Source organism: Vombatus ursinus, unplaced genomic scaffold (genome assembly GCF_900497805.2).
Source record: "Vombatus ursinus unplaced genomic scaffold, bare-nosed wombat genome assembly UNPS02014812.1, whole genome shotgun sequence".
Classification (NCBI taxonomy): domain Eukaryota; kingdom Metazoa; phylum Chordata; class Mammalia; order Diprotodontia; family Vombatidae; genus Vombatus; species Vombatus ursinus.
Window position 1 is genome coordinate 40,273,519 of NW_020954590.1, and position 11,479 is coordinate 40,284,997.

Genomic DNA, 11,479 nt, shown 5'->3' on the forward strand with positions numbered 1-11,479 from the left:
AAGACTCACAAACATCATTCCAATCTTCTTTACTATTCAATCATTTTAATTTTCATGATCTAATTAGAGAGCGAATGAGGCAAGGAGATGGAAGAACAACCCCGACCTGCAGAAGGGTAAACAGAAGCAAGTGAAGTGATTTGGTTAGGGTCACACATGGAATGGAAGAGAACCCGCTCCTCTTGACTCTCAGAGGTCTATGGCCAGCTTTCTGCTGCTGAGCATGTAGCCAGATCCAGCTAAGCAACTCATTTTTTGGCACCCTTTCTATGCTTTGCCTTCCACGAGTACTGGGGATAGCCTGAATATAATGAATCACAGACTTCTCGATGATAAAAGTCCAAGCCAGACATGTCTCTCAGCAAACTCACTCGCTGTCTCTGCCCTCCCAACTCCTTCTCTGTACAGAATATCTCATCTTCTCATGGATCTCTAAAGATTTGAGAATGAGGCTTCTTCCGCAGCTCTAAAAGGTGAAATTCAAAGCCAAGCAACTGCTGCTTTAGCCTCTCCACGTCCTGGTGCACCAGAAATCCAACACAAATCTGCCATGTGCCATCATTTATTGAGCTGAGAATCCATACAAGGTAACAAATGTTTACATTATCATACAGTAAATAAAGCATTTCCAGGGCTTAATAAAAATGATTGTCACTCACTGTGCTTCACAAAAATTTCTTTTAATGAATAAATAATTTGATGAAATCAAAAAAAATATTTACAATATAAACAAATGAAAAAGCTTTGGATCTATTTCACCTGGTCATCTGGTTTGACCTTTTCAGAGTGAATTCCTGTCAAGCCGTTCCTCCGTGAAACATTATCGATCAGAAAGAAACTACCACTCCAGAAAGTTAGCACGGTTTGTTATGAGTTCTTTGTCTGTTAGTTCAGGTAAGCTACGTATACTTTCTGTTATGTATGTGTTAAAATACAAATATTAACTAAAATCATATGTTATCATAAATGCCGGACAACATTCTCCACAGAACAAAAATATACACTTAGCTGTGACAATAACAAAGGATCACAGGCAACAAAATTAAACCTCAAAGGGACAAATTCCTTCATAAGAATATAATTGTGCTCTTTTAATTCAGCAGATGTCTAGGCTGCTCTTTCAAGACGGTGATTATGAACACAGTATCCGACGACCGCAGAGAGTGCGTTTTGTGTTTTTGTCAGGAAGCAGCAATATGGTGGAAAGTAGGCAGTGCAGGCGGGTTTATAAACACTTTCTCAGGCTCTTAAAAAGAGCCAATTATACAAAGCAAAGTAAGCATGACACCGAGAAGTCTTCATCTCATATACACAAACATCATGGGGCTTTGTGGCCCCCCGGGTGGGCGCGAGGGTCTGCAGGGCATCTTTCTCCATCAGCCAGAATTCAAGTATTCTAAAGCAACTTCATAGCAGAACTTGTACTGGTCCTGGGGAAACAGCAAGGAAAAACTGTCAGCCGTATGACAGCCAGCTCCAATTTTAGTTAAAACGGTTATGCCAGATTAGAGACTTAATTGGAGTCCATCAATCTCACCACCCAATATGGGAAAGAAAAAAAGCCACTCTACCAAGCTGTAGAAATACTCAACAGCTCAGATTCTTTTCATGGGATCATAGATTCAGAGCGAGAGAGACCCTCCTCCGAGGCCACTGAATGCCACCCACCCTCATTTTATGGCTGATGAAACTGAGGGGTCACACAGGTAGGATAGAAACCCAGGTTCTCTGACTCTAAGGACAGTGTTCTTTTTTCTGCTCTAACCATCCTCTCTTGCTCCTCTGGGCAAATCTTCCTTTGTTCAGAAAGATAAAAGACCTGAGGAATCAGGCCTCCTGGGAAAGTGCTCAGGAATATGGGCTGACATTGTCATGTGCTAGCCTCATACATATACATACATACAGATATGTATACAGTGACCATGAGGTTGGTAGAGGAAACTAGCAAGGGCCAGTCTCTTATCCCGAACTGTTGGACTCTGCACATCATCATCATCATCATCATCATCATCATCATCATCACCACCACCACCACCACCACCACCACCACCACCACCACCACCACCATCATCATCCTCATCATCAATGTCATCACCATCACCATCATTAATCACTATAGCTAGCATTTATTTGGTGCTTTAAGACTTGCAAAACCCTTTATAAATATCTCATTTGATCCTCACAACAACTTTGAGAGGTTGGTGCTATTACTACCCCTATTCTACAGAGGAGGAAACTGAGGCAGGCTAAGGGGCTTGCCCAGGGTTACACAGTAAGTGTTTGAGGCTACATTTGAACCCTAGTCCTCCTGATTCCAGTTCCAGTACCTTATTCACTGCGCCCCCTAGCTGCCAGGTAAGATAATCAGTATTGACAGATTGCTTCTGGTTGGGTCTCTGCCTTTCAGTTAGGAAGGTGCACTTGTCTATTATCTTGTAGACAGAACTGTATTTCAGTCAGCCAATGAACCAACAAGTATTAATTAAGTGCCTACTATGTGCCAGGCACTGTGCTAAGCACTGGAGACACAAAGAAGGGTAAAAGACAGTTCCTGCCCTCAAGTAGCTTACAGTCTAAAGGGGCTTACAATCATACTCTGTTTGATAAACTCCCACAGATAGCCTTTCTTTTAAATTACTGGTTACTTTTTAAATAGGAGTTGGGGCTTCACATAAAATCCCCATTAATCAGCACCAGATCTCCAGAATAGTTGATTTGAGATCCTTGGAAAGTATTGTGGCATCTGTTTTGTTTTGTTTGATAAGTTAGATAAACAGGCCACTTGCACATGGAAAAGCTCCAGATGCAAAGTACTGCAACACAGCTGCAACACTGCTAAGTACAAAAAAAATCCTTCCTTTTTCCTCCCCACATCTCCCCCCAAAATTACAGATTTGAAAATGATGATGCAAAAATAAAAAAAAAAGTCACACTCCCCCCAAGAAAAACAATCTAGATAATTGTTGGACAATAAGCAAACAAATATGTACAAGTTGTGCGTTGACTCCCCTTTCTTTCTAATGAGGAATGTTCCTAACCAATATAATAAATGATTAGGGTAGGGAACTGGACCTGTGTTTTCATCAGTAATAGGGAACCTCCCAGTAAGTAAATTCCTTCTACCAACACACGTCAGTACCTAATTTATAATTTATAGTCTGAGAGTTGCTGAGAGCTCTGAGACTTACCCAGTGTCATAAAGTTAATATGAATCTGAGTAGGGGCTTGAACTCAGGTCTTACAGACTATGAGACTGACTTTTTAACCTACTACACCATGCTGCCTCTTCCTAACGAGAAGTCCTAAGGTCCACGTTCTGGGATGTGGAAGTAGTCATTTACACCTTAGTGAGAAGTAGTAATGAGGTCACCCTTTGCTGGGGTGGTTTTTGCTAAACTGTTTTTCTTTGCTGTAACGGAAGAGTTCAGTGGGGCAAGGCAGTGGGAGGGAGATGACTGGGAAGAAAAATCAACAGGAGAGCATTTAGGAAAAAGCCAACGGGGAAAAAGAAGAGAAGGCATTTTGGTTTGCCTTTATGCATCAGAAAAGGTTGGCCTACCAGAGCCCTTAGGGAACTCTGGAGGGGAGTCATACAGGAGAGGGAAGTCCCTTGAAGTTCACCCGCTCTTCTTTCAAACCCCACTTTAGGGGAGCCGTTAAATGGCTGAGGTCCAGACTTTTTCATCAGTAGGCATGGCCGTGGCCAGAGTCATAAAAATATATTTTTCTCTCCTATCTTGTCAACTTTGTAAAAGACAATAAAACTATCCCCTGTTCACCAAACCACTTTGTTCTTGCTGGCTACCTCTAGATTACAGATGAAATATGATTTTACCCTGCCTTATCCCATGCGTCAGAAGACAGGACGTCAGAAGATAAGGCATTTGGATTTGACACCTATGGGGAGAAGGTGGTAGTTCATGTAAGATTCACATTTGACAGTAACTGACTTTAGCTAACTCTCTGGATGCTGTGAATGCTTCAGTCTCACATCAATTATGAACCTGGAAGTTGGTGAATGTTTGCCTGAGTAAGAGACACCGTGTTTAAAGTAGAGAAGAAAGTCCCTGACTTGGAGTCAGAGATCAATTTCTGGCCACACCATTTGCTTGATGTATGACCCTAGACAAGTCAATTGAACTCCATGAGCCTCCGTTACCTTATCTGTAAAATGCAGGTGGGGGCCACTGGGAGGATCAAATGACAATTTGTATAAAGCACTTTATAAATGTAAAGCTTTAACATTAATGTAAATTACTGTAGACAGGATTCTTGTTTTGTTGGATTTGATGGCCTCTGAGGACCATTCCAACTCTGAGTCCTGTGAATCTAACAATTACACTTAATTTATTTGTCCTAGAGTACTGTTGTTTTCAAATGAATCATGGTGCCCATTGCACGCTACAAGGAAACTTGGTTTGTCTTCAACTATGGCTCTGATACCTGCTTCCCAGGATTGTTGTAAAGATCAAATAAGATATTTGTAGAGTGCTTAGCACCTTGTCTAACACATAATAGGGACTTCATAAATGCCTGTTTTCTTCTTATCCATCTTCTTTCCCTGGGATATAATTTCTATTCATTTTCATTCTAATTGAGAATTCCTTTTACATTTAATGCTTTCCTTCTCACATGAGGATAAGACAGATAGGACAAAAGATATTAATGGATTTTATAGATGCGGAAACTGAGGCTCAGAAGAAGTTGACGTGCCACAGGTCATATAGTGAGCTGCACAAATCTGGAACTTTCTTCACTATGCTACCTCCTCCTTCAAGGAAGGCTTTCCCGTCGAAAATAAGTTCTCTACGGAAAATAACTGTTTTCTTTTTCATTTTTCATTTGGTTTTTATATTTTGAGCACCTAGCATCGCACCTTACAGAGAGGAGATACTTAATAAATGTTTGTTGAATTGAACTGTTATTATAACCACCAAAAAGATAAGACTATTATAAGCATGGCCACATACATACATGTAAAAGGCATTCTTTAAATGTGACAAATAATCATAATATATTTCCACCAGTTCACATTTAAAAATATGTCTACTACCCCCTCGCTTCCCATTAGGATATTGATTCTTTATCTGGATTCTACCAACCCCTAAAGGGTCCATGGATTGAGTTCAGGGAATCCATGAACTTGGATAGGATAAAACGTCTTTACTTTGACTAGCTTCTAAACGAAATTGAGCATTTCCTTCAATCATGAATTTTGAAAAAAATATTTTGAGAAGGGGTCCACAGGCTTTGCGGCATAAAGCCAAAGGTTCAGAACCCCTAATGGGGAGGGTCCGAATAGATAAATAAAATGAACATTCTTTAGTATTCACCTGTAAAAAAAATTACTTGTCCTGGGTGGATAGCTATTTATTAAGCCAATGTTGTTCTAACATTTATTATTTTGGGAGTTAGTAACCTGAAAAATTTAAAAAAAATCCTTTAATTGAAAAAGTTTCAAAACCTTTTTCAACCTAATGATGGTACTGTCATGCTGGCCACAAAAAGAGTAGTAATATTTCCATTATTTTTGTGCTTTATAGAAATGACACAGATTTTTACCACTGAAACCTCAGGGACCCCCATTCCCTTTTATGGAAAAAATGGTTTTGTGCATGGATCTAATTGTGCAATTAATTTCAATGACTACTAGAACCAGACAGGAACATTACCTCGTTCTACTCCTTTAACATATTAAAATGCATTAAGTGGTGAAATGTAGTTGCTGGCCTGGGGCCACAACACAGGCAAAGAAACACAGAAGGGATTTCACGCTTCAGTGCTGGCGACCTGCACCCCTGGAAGTCATTGAAATTGCCCTGTCGTACTCATGACTATCATTCTCAAAATGAATCTGCCCTCTCCCATCTCATCCCCACTAAATAGATTGCCAATTCCACAGTATGTGATTACTGGCTTCTGGATTAGTCAAATAAGGGAAGCAGGCAGGAACACAACTAATTACAGCCCCGACCTTCCAGCATCTCCTAAGAGCCTGAAATTTTCTTGCCCTGCACACTGATTATATTTGATCACCAGGTACAGGTAGTCTTCTGCACAGCAGTCTCTTCTTTCAATTCCTTTGCTTTTGAGCAGTATAATTAAGCCATGTGAGGTGTCCCTCTGCTTAGGGAAGAGAATCTTCTCCTTGTTTCTAGATGCTTCCACTTTCAGCCTCATCAGCTAGTTTCAGGCATGAAAGGAGGGCAAAAATGGAATGTGTACTGACAAAGAAGAGACTAGCTCACTGCTAGGACCCAAGCATAGAACCATGGAGTTGGTAGAGATCTTCAAGGCCATCTAGTTTAACCTTCCCCAAAGCATGAATGATTTCTACAACTTCACTGACAGGCAGTTATGCCACCTTCACTGGAAGATGCTCAGTGATGGGGAGCTCACTACCACTCCAAGAAAGCCCACTCCACTTTTGAGCTGCTTTGCTTTTTAGGAAGTTTCTTTTTTTTCTCATATTGAACTAAATTCTGCCATTCTGTAATTTCTCACCATTTTGAATTCTGCCTTAGGGACCAATCAGAACAAACCTTGTCCCTCTTTTATATGACAATTCTTCAATCCATCCATCTTTCCCCACTTCATTTTTGTGGGTTAAGCATCTTAAGCTCCTTCAACTAATTTTTTTAAGGATCAATTGCTATGCCATTTGTGGTATGGTTTTAAGTCTGCCCACCATCCTGGTTTTCCTATACTGGACATACTCTAGCTTGATATGGTACACCAAATTAGACTCAATAGTTCACCTATGGCGCACATAGTGAGATTACAATTTCTCTATGGACACTGAAGTTCTAGTAATATAGTCTAAGATAACATTTGGCCTCTTTGGCCACCACATCCCTCAGTTAAACTATTTTGAGTTAGAGGTCCATTAAAACTTTCGTGTCTTGGCGAAGCTAGGTGGTACAATGGATAGAGCACTGGCCCTGGAGTCAGGAGGACCTGAGTTCAAGTCTGGCCTCATGACCATGGTAATGGTCATTAAGTGACCAGTCACTTAATCCCGATTGCTTCAAAAAAAAAAACCCAACAACTCCCCCCAAACAAAATAAAAAATAAGACAATAGTCAAATTAGTCAAAATAGTAAAAAAAAAAAAAAAGACAAAATAGTCCAATAATTTAAGGCACAGCTAGGTGGTGCAGTGGATAGAGCACCAGACTGGAGTCAGGAGGACCTGAGTTCAAATCTGGCCTCAGTCACTTGACACGAACTAGCTGTGTCACCTTGGGCAAGTCACTTAACCCCAAATGCCGCACCAAAACAAAACAAAAAACAACTTCCATGTCTTTTTTCACTTGAAAGGCTTCCTAGAGCTACGTCTCCCTCATCTTGTACTTATATAGTTGATTTTTAAAACTCAGACCTACAGCTTAACACTTTTCCCTGCTAACTATCATTAGCTTTAGTCAATCATTCTCTAGCCTGTTAAGACCTTTCTGGATCTTGCCTCTTTCATCCAATACATTTATTTTGCTACGTTCAAAGTTCACCACCAAGCCATCACATTTCTTTCATCTAGGTCACTGAAAAAATAGCAGAACAGGACCAGGGACACTTCACTAGAGGTACCTCATTCAAGTAAACACTAATCCATTAACCATATTCTTTGAGTTGGCTTCGTCATCGAAATGTGAGCCCATCTAATTGTATTAGTACACAATTTATAATGGGGCAGCTAGGTGGTGCAGTGGAGTCAGGAAGACTCATCTTCCTGAGTTCAAATCTGGCCTCTGGCATTTACTAGCTGTGTGACCCTGGGCAAGTCACTTAACCCAATCTGCCTTAGTTTCCTCATTTGTAAAAGGAGCTGAAGAAGGAAATGGCAAACCACTACAGTATCTTTGCCAAGAAAATCCCAAAATAGGGTCACAAAGAGTCAAAAATGACTGAACAACAACAATAACAACACAGTTGTTAATTCTCTATTTTGGAAAGATATTTTTGAAAGACTTTGCTGAAAATCCAGACACAGTAAAGTTCAATACATTCCTTTGATTTACTAGTCTAAAAACCTTGTCAAAAAAAGGATATGCAGTTAGTGTGGCATGACCTCTTCTTAATGAACTCATGCTGGCTTCTAGTCATTGCCTCTTCTCCTTTTAAATGCTTATACCATTCATTCCTTCAGCAGTGGGGCACCTTCCTCTGCTATGTGCTCTCTAATGCGACAGACAATCACTCAAACAAGATCAGTTTGATCTCTAAACAGGGAAAAAAAACACTAATGGATTAAAAAAATGCTCGTTATCCAGATTTTATCTATGATAGACACTGTGGATGGACAATGAACTTGCCCAAACTTGAATAGAAAGAAGAGAATGAGCTCTGAACAAACACTGGGAAAACTGTACAGTGATTTCAACAATCTCAAGCTACCTCCTGATATAAGAATCCATCTTTTTAATATTGATAAGTATCTAGCACATAGCAGGTACTTAAAAAATGACTGGTGACTGACTGGTGATGCAATATGACTATGGAAAAAGAGGTGGGCCAGTCACACAGTTAGAGCAAGAGATAACAGACGGTCAGTCTGAGTTGCATGGGTACCTTCAAAATGTTAAAAAAACAAAACAAAACAAAACTAGAAGGAGGTCTGTAGCATATTAGATAAATCCTCAGTCAAGAACTTTTGGGAGAATATGGACAAAAATCTCATAAAATAAGAAGGTGAGGATGGGGTGTGATCTGTACCACTGGAGGCTTCCAAATTTTATCAATAAGTACCTGCCATCTCTCTTGCCCCGAATTAGGGCAAGAAAAGAAAGCATAATAGTGGGAAACAATGCTTAACAAAACTCTCAGCATTGTGAAGAATCAGTCAATCAACAAATATGCACATAAAGGCCTTTGAGATCCTGACTCAAAAAAAGTATCATTTTTCTGGGAGCAGGTACAGCTTGGCTTACTGGCCATCTGGGGACATCAAATACTCACCACTGTCTAAGTGGGAGAGAAGATTCAAAGAGAATACTCTCTAGTGGTTTCCTGGGGCAAAGCTCCTCTCCCTGCTCCATCTGCCTTTTGAAACGAAGATGGTTTGGCCATTTGCAATTTTGATCTAGGATTTTATTCTTACAGATTGTTCAACTTAAAACAAAAATCATTAACACAGATTGTATTGATGTGAAGGAAAAGAGGTCCACATACACTAATGATTCAAGGTAGAATTATTCGGTCCAATGTTCTCATTCAGGTTATAGAATGTGTGGCTAGCTGCACTATTTGCCGGTGTGACCTATAAATCAATAAATATTACCATTCATGGAACCACTTCCATTTTTATGATAATGTGACATAAATGGATAATCACAGACTTTATGTATGTATGTATGTATTTATACATATATAATTATTTATTTACACTTTTTTTTTTGGTGGTCCCAGGTTAGAAGTTTAGTGGCCACTCATGGGCCCTATCCCAATTCTGATTGGCAAAGAAAACTGCTCCATCTTTCTGATCTGGTGTGGTTTGCTCCTCCCCAGGCAGCCTGGTGGTCCTCTGCACCTGGGGGCCCACCACATTGTTGCTGGATTTAGTATAGACATCCAATTGACTTGAGCCATGTTGCAGCTCAGAACTCTTGCATTCAGGAGTCACCAGCCTCTGCCTCCAGAGAAGCATGGACTACAGGCATGCACCACATAGGCCAAGTCTGCCTTTATATTTTTAAAAATTATACATGGCTCTTTCTATGTTCCAATTCCTTTAACAATACCACACCTGAGTCTCCTTTACAAGACTATTTGATCATTAGCAACACACACTGCTAAGCATTGAAGGGACAGTAGATTCTCTCTCTTACCCCTCGTGGACTCATGATTCCAGTTGGCTTTGCATCTAGCTGGAAGGATATTTTAATGTTATTTGAGTGAGGTTTGGAATTACAGATTGTAGTACAATGGAGAACAGGGCATCACAAGACAGAACAGCGCACCAGATGGGAGTCAACAGAGACAAAATCAGGTAAGCCAGCTTTATTGAGGAGAAATACAATTGGGGAGATGGACACAGGTCAGCTAGGAACCCACTGAATGGGTTCTGAAATGGGTGGTTTCTTCTAGGGTTCTTCTGTGGGCCAAGCAAGATCAGGTATTGGGTAGGGGGAAGCGGGCATCCTTAACTTGGTGTGCAGAACCAGGTTTGGGGACTGGTGTTGGTTCATAACTGGGGGGATAGCTGGGAAATTGGTAGCTAGTGAATTGGCTACTATGTAGTTAACTACCATTTAGTTAACAACTACTCACAACTACATGGTCTATATTTAAGTGGGCCTTTCAAAGTACCCATTTTTTTCTTATGGCATCATCAAGAATTTTAGCATCGAAAGATAACTTAGAGGTGTGTCTAGCTCAATCTGCTTATATTACAAATGAAGAAACTGAAACCTGAAATAGTAATGCGACTTGCCCAAAGTCTCAAAGTAAGTGGCAGAGCTGGGACTCAAACCCTTGTGTCCGCTCCCTAAATCCTGGTACCCTTTGGGCAAGCTCAGTCTCCTCAAATAATCAATCAATCATTCAACAAGCACTTATTAAACACCTACTATGCGCTGGTCATTCTGCTAGATACAAAGATACCAATGTGAAAGGGAGACAACCCCTACCCTGAAGGGCTGCTAGACAGATAAAGAGATGTACACACACACATTATACACACATACACACAAGGAGACTCAGGTCCAGTGTCTCCAAGGGAAATGAAACATAGAACTATCTATCTATATAAAGCAGCATATGTAAGTAAATAAAATCAATAGTGCTTTTGCAGGTCAAGACACTAACAAATGAGGGAATCAAGAGAGGCCTCCTGTAGAAGTGGCAGTGGAGCTAAGCCTTAAAGGGCACCACAGACCCAAGGAAGGGAGGGATCCCAGGCATGGGGGAGAGCCTTTGTAGAGCTGGGGGATGGGACGTTCGAGATGGGGAACAGCCGGCACAGGCCAGTTTGTCTGGAGCATAGAGAACATGAAGGGAGGTTGGGGAATTTAATAAAAGTTCAAGAGCTTATGCCAAAAAAAAAAAAAAACCCCAAAAAAACCTTATACGAAGCTGAGCGTTGGGGGAAGGGCTGGGAAACTGCTACAGGTAAGCTAGTTTTCTTGGGACTGGAGCATCTTCAAAGGAATTGTGACATAAGGAATGTAAGCTCCTTGAGGGCAGGGGCCATTGTTTCATTTGTGTTTTTGCATCTCCAGCACCTAGCAGAGTGCCTGGAGCATAATAAATGGATTAGATTGGAATAAAACTAATAGTTCTAGGAAAGCCATGTAAAATCTTAAATCTAGAAAACAAATTTTTTTCCTCTGGGTTCTCCTAATTCTTTAATGGGAACACAAGGTTGACTGAGGAGAGAACTTTGAAGACGGCCTAAAATGAGGGGGTTAGGGCGATTCCCACATAATTCTCCTGAACACACACACACACACACACACACACACACACACACACACACACACACA

General features: G+C 40.6%; 1 protein-coding gene across 3 annotated transcripts in view; it reads right to left on the reverse strand.

The window, feature by feature from the left end:
• Positions 1-546: 546 nt before the first annotated feature.
• LOC114053920 (receptor-type tyrosine-protein phosphatase mu) overlaps positions 547-11,479 on the reverse strand; it is a 958,135-nt gene continuing 947,202 nt past the window's right edge. For all 3 annotated transcript variants that reach the window (XM_027877057.1, XM_027877059.1, XM_027877058.1), the window contains one exon: positions 547-1,430. In XM_027877057.1, the coding sequence (XP_027732858.1) occupies positions 1,377-1,430 (54 nt within the window). In that variant the 3' untranslated portion in view covers positions 547-1,376. The remainder of the gene's footprint in view (positions 1,431-11,479) is intronic.